This window comes from Pezoporus wallicus, unplaced genomic scaffold (assembly GCF_028554395.1).
Source record: "Pezoporus wallicus isolate ANWC-B61680 ecotype Strahan unplaced genomic scaffold, APGP_CSIRO_Pwel_v1 contig_12955, whole genome shotgun sequence".
NCBI classification, from domain to species: Eukaryota; Metazoa; Chordata; class Aves; order Psittaciformes; family Psittacidae; genus Pezoporus; species Pezoporus wallicus.
The window spans coordinates 69,517-87,389 of NW_026641964.1; the positions used below are offsets into that span (position 1 = coordinate 69,517).

General features: G+C 54.7%; 1 protein-coding gene across 2 annotated transcripts in view; it reads left to right on the plus strand.

Annotated features, from left to right (window-relative positions):
- The window catches only part of ARHGAP39 (Rho GTPase activating protein 39), a 113,686-nt gene that overhangs the window by 68,749 nt on the left and 27,064 nt on the right, over positions 1–17,873 (plus strand). For both annotated transcript variants that reach the window (XM_057426348.1, XM_057426350.1), the window contains exon 2: positions 9,390–9,821. In XM_057426348.1, coding sequence (XP_057282331.1) covers positions 9,390–9,821 — 432 coding nt within the window. The remainder of the gene's footprint in view (positions 1–9,389; positions 9,822–17,873) is intronic.

A 17,873-nucleotide genomic window follows, 5' to 3' on the forward strand; every position in this document is an offset into this window, starting at 1 on the left:
TTTGGTTGTCTTTTAATCCTACTGCAGATGACTGCAGAGCAACCAGTAAAACACATCCCGAAGTACAAGGAGTGATCCTTTCCTAAGTCCTCTTCTCTGCGTTACTTTCAAGTGTAAGGAAACTGGGTTTTCAGCCGTGTCTCTGCACATCTCAAACAGTCTTTGCTTGTGTTTTATGCTGCTCTGGGACTTGTCCACCGTGAGGGTGCTGGGACACTGGAAGGGATTGAATGGAGAAGCCGTGGCTGCCCCATCCCTGGCAGTGTTCAGGGCCAGGTTGGACACAGGGGCTTGGAGCACCCTGCTCTAGGGGAAGGGGTCCCTGCCCGTGGTTGGAGCTGGATGAGCCTCAGGGTCCCTTCCAACCCAACCCACTGTGATTGAGATGAGAACTTCTTCCCAAGATCTGCCAGGTTAAAGCCATTCCCCTTGTCCCATCCCTGCATCCCTTGTCCCAAGCCCCTCTCCAGGTTCCCTGCAGCCCCTTCAGGCACTGGAGCTGCTCCAAGGTCTCCCCTTCAGGAGCCTTCTCTTCTCCAGGCTGATTTTTGATGTGGGTTTGCCCCTCGTGTGTGAATTTGGTTTTCCTCCCATGGCCTTGACGTTGGATCCCGTTTTCCCTCCTTGTTTATCCATCAGCTCTTCCCCACACCCGCTCGCATTCCATTTCCTCGCCGAGTCCTTTTCTTGAAGCTTTAATTTCCTTTCCCATCTCCATTTTAATTTGGTTTCTATGGGAACAGAGACAAGGCTGGGAATGGAAACTGCCCACTCTCGTCTTCCTACTGGGTCTCGTGTTCTCTCTGTGCAGTGCGGTGGCTGAGAGAGGTTCAGGAGGCTCCATCCAACAGGTCCTTGTGGGAGCCAGTGGTGGGCTTGGATCAAGCAGAGGGTTGCAACGTGATGTTGACTTGTGCTGGTTTATCTACACCTGGGGGCAAGAAGGCTGGGAAACCTCCATGGGAGCGTCTGTGAGCAGAAATACCTGTGGGGCAGCCTCCTGCCTTCCCAAGGACTCTTCCTTGCTGGGACAGCTGAGGCCTCAGTGGGGAATCTCATCCTAAACCATGGATCTTGGTTCCAAGTTGGGGTGTTGGAGCAAGGATGGGGTTTCTGGTGTGGGAGCCCTTACATGGTGCTTGGTCCGGCGCTGGAGAGCATTGGGTGTCAGCACTGAGTCCCCAATGGGGTCAGCTCATGGTGGGGAGAAGGAGGCACGTTGAAATGATGCTCTCCCTCGATCGTCTCTTTGATGTGCATCTCAGAGGGAAACACACCTTCCCTTGCGCTGCATGGCCCCCATGCGTGCAGCAGACCTTCAACAAGAGGTAGCCCTTGCTTTGCTCCTGTGTTGTCCAAGGGCTTTGTCACAGTTTCCCTGTGGTTAGGGAAGACTTCGTTTCATTTGTATTCACCCTTTGTTGTTGGAGAGAGCTTTGCAAAGCAGCAGAGGAATAGGCAAGGTCTCTGCAGTTCCCATGGTGATTGTAATATTCCATCTAAAAGCAGCATTCCGGGTTATCCAGATAAGAAAGGAGCTGGCAAGAGCTGTAGCTGTAGAATCATGGGTTTGGGTTGGAAGGGACCTTGAAGCTCCTCCAGCTCCAACCCCTGCCATGGGGCAGGGACCCCTTCCACTAGAGCAGGGTGCTCCAAGCCCCTGGGTCCAACCTGGCCTTGAACACTGCCAGGGATGGGGCAGCCACAGCTTCTCTGGGCACCCTGTGCCAGCGCCTCAGCACCCTCACAGGGAAGAGCTTCTGCCTTATCTCCAACCTGAACTTCCCCTGTTTCAGTCTGAAGCCATCACCCCTTGTTCTATCACTGCAGTCCCTGATGAAGAGTCCCTCTCCAGCATCCCTGTAGCCCCCTTCAGACACTGGAGCTGCTCTGAGGTCTCCCCTTAAGCACCTTTCTCTCCTCCAGGCTCAACAGCCCCATTTTCCCAGCCTGTTCCTATGGGAGACGCTCAAATTCCCAGTGTCAGGCTGGGACGTTTGGCCCTGTGCAAAACCATTCCTCCATGGACTGCCTCCCAGAAGCGCTGAAGACGTCCCTGGTTCGCTGGGAGCAATCGGAGCTTTCTCAGGAAGCATTTCAAGTGGTCCCCCTGCAGCAGCGGTGGATCTCCATACGCGTTGTCCCAGTTCAACCAGGGCCAGGAATCCCTTAGGGGTGTCATTTAGGTCGTAAATTACTCCTGAGCTGCAAATCTCACCTTCACGTCTCCTGCACCTAAGAGGCAGCAGGGGGAGTTTAGTGCAGACACCATGGGTTCTGTCGTGTGGTGATGCCCCAACGTGTGGGAGAACAACTTCCAGGGCTGGGGCGTCCAAAAGAGCATCTCTCAAACGTGGGTCACTTGTGGTCTGCAGAGGAGCAAGTGGTCTGCAGCATCACTTGGGTGCCATGGTTTAGTGTGAGGTGTCCCTGCCCATGGCAGGGGGCTTGGAACTGGGTGATCTTAAGGTCCTTTCCAACCCTAACTCTTCTATGATTCTATCCTGCACCTCATTCTCCAGCTGCCAGATTCCCTCCAGATGACTGAACTATCCCATGGTTTTCCACGCAGCACCACTGGCAATGCTTTAAACAGCAAAGGGGACGATGCAGCGCAGAGCAAAAGGGGTTTGAGGTGCATTTAAGCACCCTTCCATGCAGCAGGAAAAAGGACCCTCAGTCTGGTTTAAAGCAGCGAGTAGCAGGCTGGTGTTGGAAAGAAAGAGATCATAGAATCATGCTTTGGGTTGGAAGCAACCTTCTTGATCCCATTGGGATGGCTGTGTTCATCTCTAGGGCCCCCAGCGCAGAGCGGTACCTCCGGTGGTACCCCTTTGGAAGGATGAAGGCTGGTACAGCACAGACCTTCCCCTCCCAGCAGAGCAGGAGGTTGATGATTCTCCTTCCTCCCGCTCACCATCATCTCCTCCTAGAGCGGGTGATGAGCTCCGGGGGCAAACACTAAGGGAGCTTTCCTGCAAGTGTCAGGGCTTGTTCCCCTCCGTGTGGCATTTAGCATTGATGAGACTGGAAGTCAGGGCGGGTTTCGGTTCTATTTCGAGTTAGAAATGAGCCACGCTGGGCACAAGACGTGCCCTGAAGTGTTTCATCACTGCGGCGTCTGACAAGTTCGGGCCCTTCCACTGGAGATGTCATCTCCAGTCTCCCACACACCCTGTCCAGATGACCCCGAAGCACTTCTTGCCTTTGGGAGAGCACCAGGATTTACAGCAGGAATCAGAGGATCCCAGCCTGGTTTGTGTTGGAAGGGACCTCAAAGCTCATCCAGCTCCAACCCCTGCCATGGGGCAGGGACACCTTTGTCCTGACAGGACCCTTGTGCATCCCTTGTCCCAAGCCCCTCTCCATGCTCCCTGCAGCCCTTCCGGCACTGGAGCTGCTCTCAGGTCTCCTCACGCTGATGCTGCCGCAGCTCCTGCCTCGCTCCATCCCCACATCCCTGCTCCAGCCCTGGCAGCGCTGCAGCCCCTGCTCGGCCCCGGCTCCTTGGGGGCAGCGGGAGGGAGCCGAGGGCTCTGCTCCATCCGGACGTGGGGCTGCAGCGGTGCCAGCACAGGGGAGGTGCTGAGCGCAGCAGGGACCCAGCTCCGAGCCCGCGCGAGGAGGGAAGGAGCGTTCCTGCGCCAGGGAAGCGCTTGGACGTGGGGCTGAGCCCTGCTCGCCCCTTCCATGGGCAGGGAAAGAGGGAAAACCCAGCTGCAGCGGGAAGGAGCCGTCGCCGTGGGGCTGGGTGGGGAAGGCTCCCACGTCCCCTGCCATGGCAGGGGCAGGCTGGACGGGAAGGTCCTGGCACAGAGCTCCTCGACAGCAGCAGCACTGGGGCACGGGCACGAGGTGAGGCTGTTGGGAGAGGTTCCTCCTCCTGCCCCCGAGCTGGAGCAGGGCCTGGGGCACAAATGGGATGGGGAAGGGCTGAGGGACCTGGGGGGTTCAGATGGAGAAGAGAAGGCTCAGGGGGGACCTGATGGCTCCCTACAAGTGCCTGAGAGGAGGATGGAGCCAGGAGGGGCTGGGCTCTGCTCCCAAGGAACAAGGGATGGGACAAGAGGGAACGGCCTCAAGCTGCACCAGGGCAGGTTTAGATGGAGCTGAGGAACAATTCCTTCCCCAGAGGGTGCTCAGGCATTGGAACAGGGCTGCAGTCACCGTCCCTGCAAGTGTTCACACACCCTCAGTGCCATGGGGCAGTGGTGGCCTTGGCACTGCTGGTACAGAGGTTGGACTGGATGAGCTTAAAGGGCTTTTCCCACCCTGCTTGGTTCTATGATGCTATGAATATACCAAGGTAAACTAAGCCCAGGGTTCATTTCAGCTCTCTTCCCATGTTCACCAATCACATCCGAGAATCAATTGGGCTCTTTTCTGGACAGTACAAGGAAAAGATGGATTTTTGGTGCATCTCCAGCCTTTTTGGAGCCTTTCCTTTCCAATGAGGTGGAGGTTTTTTCGTGTTTCTGAGGCTCTCTGCTCACCTTCCATCCTCCTGCAGCAGTTACAGACCCCTTTAACCCAACAGCAATAAGGTATTCACTGCCTTGGACCATCCTCATTGGGATGCATAAATAGATCACCACACTGCCCAGTGCTATGGTGAGATAGGTCTGAGTCTCTTTAGCCAACCAGAGCTTGCATCTGGCTTCTCTGCCACCCATCAAAGAGCTTCTTGGGGGTCAATGCAATGAATAATGATGGTAAATTCATGGCCAGGGCTTCCTCTGGTACCCAGATGAGCTGTGCTGAACCTGTTGCATCACTGCGTTGCACATGTACCTCTTATCCCCACTGACAGCCGTGTTCCTGGGGGATTCTGGGGGTGGGCCCCATTTTGGGGGCAAAAACTCAGGCATGAAGCGCTCGGCTTTGTCCCGGAGGATTTGGGTTGTGACTTCCAGGCAGATGAATCTGGGGTTTGGGTGTCTGGTGGAAGATTGTTGCTGGTGCCCAGCCCAGGGCTGAGGAAGGTGGCCCTTGGCTACTGATGCTCTCCGTAGGGAGGGTGCAAGCTATTGAGCTGCTTGTGGTGATGAGTTACCGCAGGCAATTAAAAGAGTGGGGGAGAAGGAGAAGTGTGAGCACCAAATTCCCTCTCCAACAGCAGGGAAGTGGTGATGCAGGGGGAGAACCTGAACCCAGACACTGCCCGGTGCTATTAGGCTGATAATTCACACTGAAAACCAAGAGGAAATGAAGGCATTGAGGACATTTTCCTTTGAGGTGCTGCAGGCCTTTACCTTGACTGGTTTCTGGCCCGGAATGGTCCAGTTCTTGTGGGGTCCAAACAGATTTTGCTCTTCTTTAAGCTCCGTGGGGCTATTTTTATCCTATCCTACCCTATCTTATCCTACCCTACCCTTTCCTATGCTATTCTATCCTATCCTGTCCTGTTCCTATCCTGTCCTGTCCCATCCCTATCCTGTCCTATCCTATCCTGTGCTGTCCCTATCCTATCCTCTCCTATCCTGTCCTTTTCTGTCCTATCCTACCCCATCCTATCCTATCTTGTCCTATCTTTTCTTATCCTATCCTTTCCTTTCCTATGCTGTCCTGTCCTACCCCATCCTATCCTATCTTGTCCTGTCCTTTCTTATCCTATCCTTTCCTATGCTGCCCTATCCTATCCTGTCCTGTCCTATCCTTTCTTATCCTATCCTTTCCGATCCTTTTCTATCTTTTCCTGTCCTATCCTATCCTATCCTATCCTATCCTATCCTATCCTACCCATCCTATCCATCCCATCCTGTCCTACCCTATCCATCCTATACTGTCCGTCCCATCTCAGCCTATCCTAGCCTATCCGTCCTATCCTATCCATCCAATTGCATCCTATCCTACACTATCCTATCCCATCCCATCCCATCTCATCCCTCTCTGGTTTCGCTTCCCTGTGATGTCTCTGCAGTTTGAGCTCTCATTTCACCCTGGAGGAGCCCTGGTTGGGGACTTTCTCTTCCTCCCACATGCAGACAGCCCAGGATGTTCCAGGAGGAAGATCCAGAGCCCTAGAGCAGCATCTGCCCTGGAGCCCAGGGTGGTCAGAGAGAAGCATTAAACCTGGAGCTGAGCATTGACGTTAATCTAAGGCCAGAGGCACATCAATGGGAAACACTGGGTTGGTTTCATCACGCTCAGACCCAAGGGGAAGCCTTGCATGGAAGCCTGGAGGATGGATTGGACCGTGCGGAGCTGGAGCTGGCCCCGAGCCCCGCTGTCTCGTTGCATTCAGCTGCTCACTTGGTCTGCGTCGTGCGGGATGACGTGAGGCACGGTGTGGGATTGACCCTTCTCTGACTGCTTTTGGTCTCTGTTCTGCAAGGAGAGGCTCAACCGTGGCTTTTCTCTCTATGCCAGGAATGGAATCATAGACCCATGGAATGGGTTGGGTTGGAAGGGACCTTGAAGCCCATCCAGTTCAATGTACAGGGACCCCTTCCACTAGAGCAGGGTGCTCCAAGCCCCTGTGTCCAACCTGGCCTTGAACACTGCCAGGGATGGGGCAGCCCCAGCTTCTCTGGGCACCCTGTGCCAGCGCCTCAGCACCCTCACAGGGAAGAGCTTCTGCCTAAGAGCTCATCTCAGTCTCCCCTCTGGCAGCTTAAAGCCATTCCCCTTGTCCCATCCCTACAGGCCCTTGTCCAAAGCCCCTTTCCAGGTTCCCTGCAGCCCCTTTAGGCACTGGAGCTGCTCTCAGGTCTCCATTGGATGCAGCAGAGGGGCAGGATCCCCTCCCTGAGCTGCTGCTCACGCTCTAGGGGTGCACCCAGCACATGGGGGGGTTCTGGGTTCTGGGCTCTGGGCTCAAGCACACACTGAAACCAGGTCATGAGGAGCTTCTCATCAACCATCACCCCAAGTCCTTCTCCTGAGGGCTGCCATCCATCCATCATCCATCCATCCTCCATCCATCCATCATCCATCCATCCATCATCCATCCATCATCCATCCATCCTCCATCCATCCATCCATCCATCCATCCATCCATCCACCCACCCATCCTTCCATACATCCATCCTTCCTTCCATCCATCCATCCATCCATCCATCCATCCATCCATCCATCCACCCATCCACCCATCCACCTACCCATTCTTCCATCTATCCATCCATCCATCCATCCATCCATCCATCCATCCATCCATCCATCCATCCATCCATCCATCCATCCTTCCTTCCTTCCATCCATCCATCCACCCATTCTCCTTGGCCTGTCCCTACAGGCCCTTGTCCAAAGCCCCTCTCCAGGTTCCCTGCAGCCCCTTTAGGCACTGGAGCTGCTCTCAGGTCTCCCGTTCCTGCGGCAGAGGGGCAGTATCCCCTCCCTGAGCTGCTGCTCACGCTCTGGGGGTGCAGCCCAGTACATGGGGGGGTTCTGGGCTCAAGCACACACTGAAGTTGGGTCATGGGGAGCTTCTCATAGACCATCACCCCATGTCCTTCTCCAGAGGTCTGCTCACCATCCTCCATCCATCCACCCACCCATCCATCCATCCATCCATCCATCCATCCTTCCACCCATCCATCCATCCATCCATCCATCCATCCATCCTTCCTTCCATCCACCCATCCTTCCATCCATCCATCCATCCTTACTTCCATCCATCCATCCATCCTTCCTTCCATCCACCCATCCTTCCATCCATCCATCCATCCTTACTTCCATCCATCCATCCTTACTTCCATCCATCCATCCATCCTTCCTTCCATCCACCCATCCTTCCATCCATCCATCCACCCATTCCCCTTGGCCTGTCCCTACAGTTCCTTGTCCCAAACCCCTCTCCATGTTCCCTGCAGCCCCTTTAGGCACTGGAGCTGCTCTCAGGTCTCCCCTTCACACAACAGAGGGGCAGGATCCCCTCCTGGAGCTGCTGCTCACGCTCTGGGGGTGCAGCCCAGCACTAAGCAAGGATTCCACCCTTTCAGTCTGGTTTTCCAAGCTCTGGCACGTGGGAAGCTCCTGTTTCCCACTCCAGTGTTTCAGTCCTGTCAAAGATGCTCTGAACCATCTCCAGGGCTTGCGGCCAGGCTGCAGGGGTCAGGTAATTGCCCCCTGAGGCCTTCTCATCGTGGAATGCTTGAGTGAATTGGGCATTCCTGAAAGGCCCCCGGGGGATTGGCTCCCAGGGAGAGGCTGGCATCCATCACTTGTCTGACTCACTGGATGTGTCACATTTAAATGCCACCTCGCTTGAGAAGCTCCACTTAGCACGCTGGGGGCTCATTTTGCCTTCTCTATTTCTATACCTCTCTGAACAGCCTTGTAAATGCAGGTTAGGACGGATTCCAAGTCAAAAATCTTCTTTAACATGAGCATCCCTTGTGTTTTCCTCCGTCAATCGACAGGAAAATGAAGGATTTGAGCAAGATTTGGCTGCCTGAAAGCCTGGGGCATCCCCTGCATTAGCAAAAGGTGTTGGGGGTAATCTGAAGAATGGGTTAAAAGAGCTCTTCTTTGGCACTGCAACGTCTTTTCATCCTCTTTTGCATTTCTAAGCTCCATTTACTGCTTTGTGCTTTCCGTAACCCCATTGCGCTGCGTTTCTGAGCGAGCCGGGTCAGTGCGTTGGGTTCATGGGGTCTGGGCCTTAGCTCAGCAGGGGATGGGGTGATGGGAGGGAGGTTAAACCATGTTTTCTGCTCCTTCTTTTAGTGATGAGCTCCATACTGTATATAGAGACCGATGTTAGATCCCCTCCTACTTTAATGAAGGTGGCGAGAGGGAGCTGCTCAGTGTGGAGCTGAGCTCCTTCTCCCAGGATCTGGTGATGGGACACATAGGAATGATTCAAACCTGCTCCGGGGGAGCTTTAGGCTGGATAGTGGGAAGCATTTCTTTACCTTAAGGATGGTCAACCAATGGAGCGAGCCCAGAGGAGGCCATGGAGATGCTGCGAGGGCTGGAGCAGCTCTGCTCTGGAGCCAGGCTCAGAGAGCTGGGCTGGGGCAGCCTGGACAAGAGAAGGCTCCTGACCCTAGAGCAGCTCCAGTGCCTAAAGGGGTGCAGGAAACCTGGAGAGGGGCTTGGGACAAGGGCCTGTAGGGATGGGATGAGGAGGAACGGCTCCATCTGGAAGAGGGAAGAGTTGGATGGGATCTTGGGATGAAGTTCTTCCCCGTGAGGGTGCTGGGACACTGGAAGGGGTTGAATGGAGAAGCTGTGGCTGCCCCATCCCTGGCAGTGCTCAAGGCCACGTTGGACACGGGCTTGGAGCACCCTGCTCTAGTGGAAGGTGCATCCCTGCCCATTGAGCCGGATGAGCTTTAAGGTCCCTTCCCTCCCAAGCCGTTCCACGGTCCCATGGGTAGGGTTGGAAATGACCTCCAAGCCGCCGTGGCTCAAGTCCCTTTGCTGTGTTTTCTCGCCTCCCTCAGGCTGGAATGGGTGGAAATCATCGAGCCTCGCACGCGGGAGCGCATGTACGCCAACCTCATCACGGGGGAGTGCGTGTGGGACCCCCCCGCCGGGGTGCGCATCAAGCGCACCAATGAGAACCAATGGTGGGAGCTCTTCGACCCCAACACCTCCCGGTTCTACTACTACAACGCTACCACGCAGAGGACCGTGTGGCACCGGCCCCAGAACTGCGACATCATCCCCTTGGCCAAGCTGCAGACCCTGAAGCAGAACACGGAGTCGCCCCGGGCGTCCACGGAGAACAGCCCCGGCAGGAGCAGCAATGTCAGCAGGGAAGGAAGCACCAGCTCCTCCTTGGAGCAGGAGCTGGAGGCCAGCGAGAAGGTGCAGGAGCAGAGGCCGAGCCGTCAGGCAACGCAGTATGCTGTGGTGAAAGAGGAAACGGAAAGGTAAAGGCAAGGTTGGACGCGTGGGATGGAGCTTGGTGGTGGGGCGGTGGCAGCCACGCGGGAGCGGAGGCACCCCCGTTGTCTCCAAGGGGTGTGGAAGAGCACAAGAGCTCTGCTGTTGTGGAGAGCATTCTGTGGATGCTCCTCGAGCTGGATTTCCCCACGTGTCTCTGCAGCAGGTCTTAAAGAGTGGGGTTTCTACTCTAGAAAGAGGTAAAACCATCTGTAGAAGGCGTTCCTCCTTGGTAGATGTTCACTGCAGAAGGTCCAGTGGAGAAACAGTCCCTTGTCTCCTGGTTCTAGAGTGGTGTGGGCTGAACTGGTCTCCCTGGATAGCATCTCCGTGCGGTGACCATGGGTTGTCCCACTGCTCTGTGGGGCTCGTAGCAGAGGTGATTGCTCTTGTTGAGGAGTTGGAGCTGTGGCTGCCCCATCCCTGGCAGTGCTCAAGGCCAGGTTGGACAGAGCTTGGAGTACCTTGCTCTAGTGGAAGGTGTCCCTGCCCATGGCAGGGCGTTGGGACTGGATGAGCTTTAAGGTCCCTTCCAACCCAAACCAGGCTGGGATGCTTTGAAGAACGACTTAATGCTTTCTGTGGTCCACCTGCACATGCACAACACACTGAGACCTCTGCACTGGTGCTTTGGGTCAGGCTTTGATGCCTTCAAAGCTGTGAACCAGGCAGCTCATTACTGAGTCTCTATCCTCTGAAACCCTGGCTCTTCGAGCATCACTGACCCAACAGGGACCCACCAGCCCCACAGCTCCTGCTGGCAACACGTTCTCCCTCCTCACAGAAACTGTGGCTTGGGTGATCTCCCGGCCGTGCAGGACAAGAACAGGAACTCCCAGCTCAGCGAGTGCTTTCATGTGGGACCTCAGAGGCAGCTTTGCCTCCATGTCTCGCCCATCAGGGTTGGCTTGATCTTCCCATGGAAGATGCTCTGATAAAGGTTGAGTGTGGGGATGGCAGCGTTCCCCGCTGGGGAGGTGGGGTTGGAAGAGGTGGAGAGGTGGGATGGAGGTTGTTTGCTGGCGCATGGTGGCCAGGTCTACCCGGGTCTCTTCAGGGCATGGTGATGGTGATTTAAGCCAGTCTTTGCTTGCCCATCCCCAAAAATACCAAGCCTTGACCTTCAGTAGGCCAAGGGGAATGGCTTGAACCTGCCAGAGGGGAGACTTCCCTCTGAGGGTGCTGAGGCTGGCACAGGGTGCCCAGGGAAGCTGTGGCTGCCCCATCCCTGGCAGTGTTCAAGGCCAGGTTGGACACAGGGGCTTGGAGCAAGAGAAGAGCTTCTGCCTAAGAGCTCATCTCAGTCTCCCCTCGGGCAGCTTAAAGCCATTCCCCTTGTCCTGTCCCTCCATCCCTTGTCCCAAGCCCCTCTCCAGGTTTCCTGCAGCCCCTTCAGGCACTGGAGCTGCTCTCAGGTCTCCCCTTCAGGAGCCTTCTCTTCTCCAGGCTGCCCCAGCCCAGCTCTCTCAGCCTGGCTCCAGAGCAGAGCTGCTCCAGCACGGGACAGGGGTGGTGGAGCAGGAGCTTGTTCCTGTTGCACTGTGAAGGGTTAACAGGGATCCAGCCAATGGGTTTTAACCTCCTTGGGTTTTGCTGCAGGATCAGCATCTTCCTGTAGGAGCATCATGCCCCGTTGCCTTGCGCGCTGGACCACAGAAGCTGGTGTGGACGCTGCACATCCTCATCCTTCATGTCTTCCACCTCCATGCTCTTTCCTTTTCCATGCAGGTGTTTTGTGGGATGCAAAGGAGGAGGGAGGATCGCTCCAGGGGTCTCAGATGGAAAGGTTTAACCCCTGGATACCTTGCCTAGAGGAGAAGAGGAAACCAGCCATGGGCTAGAGTTGCTCCCGGCTGCTGGAGGGTTGTGTGTCCTTTCAGCCCCAGCAATTCATAGTCTTGGCCTTGCTGGGGGGTGGCATAAAGCACATTCCAGGTCTTCCAGGATCCAAAGTAGCATTAAGACAATGAAACAACCAGATGCCAATAGAGCAGAAATTCCTGCTCACTGCCCAGTTTCCATCTGCATCCCTGGTGGAGACACAGTGGTCCTGTTCCTTCAGCTTAGCCAAACCATGACACCCTTCCACACACTACAGTCTCTTTAACCCCCATATCCTGGCTGGAAAAATCACATTCCTTCCTTAATTTCTCCTCTGGAAAGCCTTGGGAGCTTTGCTGAGGCCTCGCTGTCAATGGGACATGTTAAAGGAGAGAATACCAAACGCCAAGGAAGCCTTGGAAGGGTTGAGGATGCTGCAGCCTGGTCTGTTGTGGCTCCTCTTGCCATAATGGGGATCTACCTGCAAAACCAGCCTTATCCCCACCAGAAAAGGGGTTGCTTTTGCTGTAGTGACTCCATGGAAGGGAAGATGCTGTTGGGTAGAAAGGGGAGATGTGGTTGAACGTGGTGGGTTTGGTACTTCCAGCTGGGAAGGGGTGGACAGGAAGCTGTAGGAACATAGAATCATTGACTAGTTAGGGTTGGAAAGGGCCTTAAGATCATCACTGTAGTGCTGGCAAATGGTTAAATCCACGTGTAGTGAATGTGGAAAGGGATAAAGCCCAGGATGGGGATGCTGTGATGAGGTGCTTTAGTCTATAGCAAAGCACAGAGGACAAGAGGCCTTGCTTCTGCTGACCTGCAGGAGAGCTTCTGGGGATGCTGCGATTGCACCTGATGCTCTCGGGCCCGGCACAGACAAAGCTGAAACATGAGCTGTGCAAATGAAACGTTGCTTTTTGGTTGTGATGACAGCAGCCAAGGGCAGAGACAGGTCAGATGCTGGTGCTCCAAGCTTCTCACCATGCAGGGGTGTCCCTGTGCTTCAGGGATGGTTTCTGACCACAGGACATCCAGTTCTGTCCAGTCGGCTCCTTCCCTATCTGCCCAAGTCTTAAAGCTGTGGGAAGATGCTTCAGGCAAAGAGCCCCTTTAGGCACTGGAGCTGCTCTGGGCTCTCCCTTTCAGGAGCCTTCTCTTCTCCAGGCTGCACCAGGCTCTCTCAGCCTGGCTCCAGCCCTCGCAGCATCTCCATGGCCTCCTCTGGCCTCGCTCCGTGCGCAACGATGGGAGCCGAACTCTTGGATGAGGCCCCATCCACATCAGCACGTGGACGTGTGGAGGTGACTGTGAGTGGGTAATGCTTTCCCAGTGTAGAACTCACCACATCTCAGGATGCCAGGCCTGCTCCTCATTCCGTTCTCTTCTATTTTAGGGGGAAATGCCCGTATCTTGCATTTCTTGCTCGAACCAGGGTGAAAGATGAAACCAGGGATGCAGCTCTCATCCCTATTTCCTTCCAGTATCCTCCCCTTGAATCCTCCACTTTCTGCTGCAAAACAGGACTCGGGATTAGATGGATATTTGCCTAAGGATACAAGGATGGAATGTGACGTCGATCCTCAAACTGCCCTTCACCCAACTCCAAAGAGAAACATCTTCTCCCTCCCATCAGGAGCAGGGGCTGTAATTAAGGGTATGAAGCCTTCCAGGGCAGTGATTAGAGCAGGGGATTAGGAGCTGGGATTTCAGTTCTATTCCTGGCCTTGCCATTGAGCTGTGCTATTTCAGGCCAGTCCCTTTCCCTTCGGTCTAAAAATAAATGGAATGCTGCTCGCAGAGCTGAAACGGTGCCACTTCCTATCCCAGGGGGGAAAATACTGAATTTCCTGTTTTTTTCCTTAAATTTAATAGATGTTTGCTGCTTTGACAGAGGTTCCAAACGACAGGAACAAGGTTGTGTCTATAGTAGAGCCTCTGGAACCCGCAGTTTAAGGTGTCGATGGAGCATCACCTTTGAATGTCCTCCATCCCAGCTGGGAGAAGGTCCATGCTGGGAGAGGGAGGAAATGGAATTGTGCCTTTTGGACGTGCTGGGTGAGGTGGGAGGGAGCTCCAGATGTGCTCCTGCCCCTTTCATGCTCCAGGGGTGGTGTTGGTGCTCCTGCTCCTGATGCTTTCTGCTGCTTCAGCTTGAAGCTGTTGGGTGTTACTGCTGAGCTCAGGCCACCTTTAGACCTGATGAGTGCTTTAAAGATGGAAGCATGGAGTGGTTTGGGTTGGAAGGGACCTTAAAGCTCATCCAGTTCCAACCACGGGCAGGGATGCACCTTCCACTAGAGCAGGGTGCTCTAAGCCCCTTTGTCCAAGCTGGCCTTGAGCACAGCCAGGGATGGAGGATCCAGAACTTCTCCATTCAACCCCTTCCAGTGTCCCAGCACCTTCATGGGGAAGAACTTCATCCCAAGATCCCATCCAACCCTTCCCTCTTCCAGATGGAGCCGTTCCTCCTCATCCCATCCCTACAGGCCCTTGTCCCAAGCCCCTCTCCAGGTTTCCTGCACCCCTTTAGGCACTGGAGCTGCTCTAAGGTCTCCTCTTGTCCAGGCTGCCCCAGCCCAGCTCTCTCAGCTTGGCTCCAGAGCAGAGCTGCTCCAGCCCTCACAGCATCTCCATGGCCTCCTCTGGCCTTGCTCCAGCAGCTCCACATCCCTCTGGTGCTGAGGGCTCCAGAGCTGCTCCTTTTTTGTGCTCACAAAGTGTTGCATCAGGGATGGGAGCCAACGGACCTTGCTCGGATGAAGCTGTCCTCCCCAAAGAGCAAACGTTGGGAGCTTTTCGGAGCATCCCCCGAAGCTCAGCAGCACAAGGAGCACCTCAAGCATCCGTCTTGGTGACTCCCATAGAAGGCATTAGGGTTTGGAGTCTGGCCCCACCGTAATTAGGGTTGTCTGAGATCCCATTAGTTAAATAAGGGATTAGGAGGAGTCCTGTGTTTGGGCAGATGATGGGGGGCCGGTGCAGGAGGGTGGCAGCCGGAGAGGCCCCTCTTCTCATGGCATTTGAATGACTTTGGTTTCCCCTTCTTAAGCTGCCTTCATCCCCTTGGTCGAGGCAGCACGGAGGGAGCTGCAGGAGCTCAGTGTGTGCGGGTTCTGGTGCAACACCAGCTTTGTTGCTTGCTCTGGACTGGCTCCAGGGTCCCCAAAGTCAGGATTGCTGAGCTGCAGCCTCAGCTGTGGGGAGCTGGGGGCTTAGAGGGAGATCTCCTCTCACTAAGGGAAGGTGACCATGGCAGGGGGTTGACACTGGATGACCTCAGGTCCTTTCCAACCCAAACGAGTCTGATTTGGGGGTGATGTTTGTTGCCTCTCAAAGTAGACAAACACGTCACAAGGCCTCTTTTTTACTGCAATAAGCACTCAGGTTGGCTTTTGTGGAGGAATAACCATTTAGGTTGCATTTAGCACAAGGCAGACAGCATTTTAGTTGAATCTGGCTAATGCAAGTCGTAGGATCATGGAGTTATCGGGGTTGGAAGGGACCTCAAAGCTCCTCCAGCTCCAACCCCTGCCACGGGCAGGGACCCCTTCCACTAGAGCAGGGTGCTCCAAGCCCCTGTGTCCAACCTGGCCTTGAACACTGCCAGGGATGGGGCAGCCACAGCTTCTCTGGGCACCCTGTGCCAGTGCCTCAGCACCCTCACAAGGAAGAGCTTCTGCCTTATCTCCAACCTGAATCTGCCCTGTTCCAGTTTGACCCCATCACCCCTTGCCCTGTCACTTCTCTCCTGATGAAGAGACATGCGGATCTCTTGACACGTGTGCAGTGATTTCATCATCTGCATGAATATGAAGGTGCTCAGGACTGATTTGAATTGGGGTTTGGTGCCTCTGCGTCTCCTTGACTGCTGCCATCCAGAAGGGAAGGGCTCTTGGTGTGGTTTAGTTGAATTGACTCGAAGGGCAAGTTCAGAACCAGATCATTTTAGTTTTAGAGGAAGATTTGCTTCTTTCTGGTGAAATAAATGGGCCTGAAAAGCTGAATATGTTGACTTCAGTCCATCATATAGGACAACAGGACTGAGATGTTGGTACAGAACCTTCACCTCCCATCAGAACCTGCAGGAAATACACTGGAAGCACTTAAAACACGTGGCCTTGAGTAAGGATTTGGCTTCAGCTCTTGGCCCACCTGCAAAAGAAGAAGGGGCATTGTTAAGGTTACAGTTGCACCAGCCCCACCATGGCTTTTGTCTCCTTTACACGGAAGGAAAAGGACCTGGAGGATGATGCAGAGCGTGTCTTTGGTACCAGTGATGTGTGGTGGGTTCCATGTAGTCATGTCACTTGTCTGAGGTTGTGATATCTTGGTTTAAGGATGTCTCCTGATGGTTCTTTTGGTCTTCAACTTGTTCTTGCAGAGGTGCAGGCTTGGGCCCTGTTCACCAGCTGTATGGCTTAGAAGGCAAGGGATGGTGGAGGCAAGAAATGCTTGGGTTGGGAAGGAAGAGGCTACCCAAGGGAGAGCCATGCTGAGGGTGGCATTGGCAGGAGGACTGTGGTGGCATCTGCAAGGGTAGCAGCAACCTGCCCATAGACCGAGAGAGTTAAAGGTTGGTCAGCATTACCTTGACCACGGAGCAGGTCCTCTTGGACGTGGATGATGCAAAGGTGGTTGGGAATGGGCAGCATGGATTTACCATGTGAGTCAAGGTTGACCAACCCGATTGCTAATGGTACAACTGCTGATCTGGATGGTCTGCCTTGACCCTAGCAAGGTGTTTGATGCACCTTGCATGGCATCCTTGTGTCCAAGTTGGACATTGGAGTCTAGACAAGGACACTGATAGGTGGGTACAAAACTGGATCGTCAGGCTCAGAGGGTGGGTGGTGGTTGATGGCTTGCACCCAACCTGATGCTTGGCTGTGGTGGAAACTCCTCCCAGTCCATCCTGGGACCTCTCCTCTTCCAGATCCTTATCAATAACCTGCAGAGGAGACAGAAGTCGCCCTTGTCTGCAGGTGAGCTGCTTGGCTTGAGGGCAGGGCCGGTGGTCAGAGGGACCTGGAGGAGGGAGGACAGGCTGGGAAGAACCCCCTGGAGCTCAGCAAGGCCACGTGGAGCAGTTGGGATGGACTTACCTGCTCTGGGTACCAGTCCCAGGGACCCAGGAGGCTTGGGGAGCTCTATGCTCGGTGAGCAGCATGCATTGGTAGGAAGGGAGGCTGGTGGCATGCAGCAGACCCATAGCCTGTAGATGAAGGGAAGCCATTCCCATAGATCAAGGGAAGCAATTAATCTCCATTAGACCACAGGTTGGGGTTCTCCTGGACAAGAAGAGCTTGATGAACTTGAGTGAGACACCAGGGTGGTCAGGGGCTGGAGAACATGATGTGTGAGGAGAACAGCAGGGACCTCATGTGACTTCTCCTTGAGGAGGGAAGGTTTTGGGGACACTTCAGGGCACCCTTCAACACGGTTGTGGCACTGCCACAGCAAGACCATTGACTTGTTGGGTAGAACAGGCTTTGCTCCAACGTCAGGAACTTGGAGACCCGGAACCAAACGTGGGTCTGCAAAACATCTTCAGTTATTGATGGAGAAGGAGAACATCCATGAGCTCTTTGAGCCTCCACGGTGGAAGAGTCACCAGGTCTTCCTCCTGCTTGTGGTCTTCCATAGGATCCCAGCCTGGTTTGGGTTGAAGGGACCTTAAAGCTCATCCAGCTCCAACCCCTTGCCATGGGCTGGGACCCCTTCCACTAGAGCAGGGTGCTCCAAGCCCCTGTGTCCAACCTGGCCTTGAACACTGCCAGGAATGGGGCAGCCACAGCTTCCCAACGTGAGCCAGACCTCATGCTGGACACAGCTCTTAGTCTTGGCATTCTTCTTGCTCAAAACTTGCTGAAATCACCCCAAAATTCCTGCCCCTCCAGGTGCCTTTTCCGTGTTTCTCCAAGCAGTGTGCTCAGATAAGGTGTCTCTTGGAGCTGGTTGGTCGCTGTTGGTGCTGTGGCATTCTCCCATGAGGGTTCTGTAGGCTCAGCTGCAACGTGCAGGTGAAAACGGGCCAAAAAGGGCTTTTCTGGTGGTCATCACCTCTGCCCGTGTTGGCTCTGACCAGGAGAGGAGCAAGAGCGATGCTCAAGGCATGAGGAAGGGCTTCACTTGGGAAGGACCATGGCAGGGACAAAGCAATGGGATGTTTGGGATCCACCCAAGCCTGTCTAGAGCCATTCTTCACCCAAAAAAAG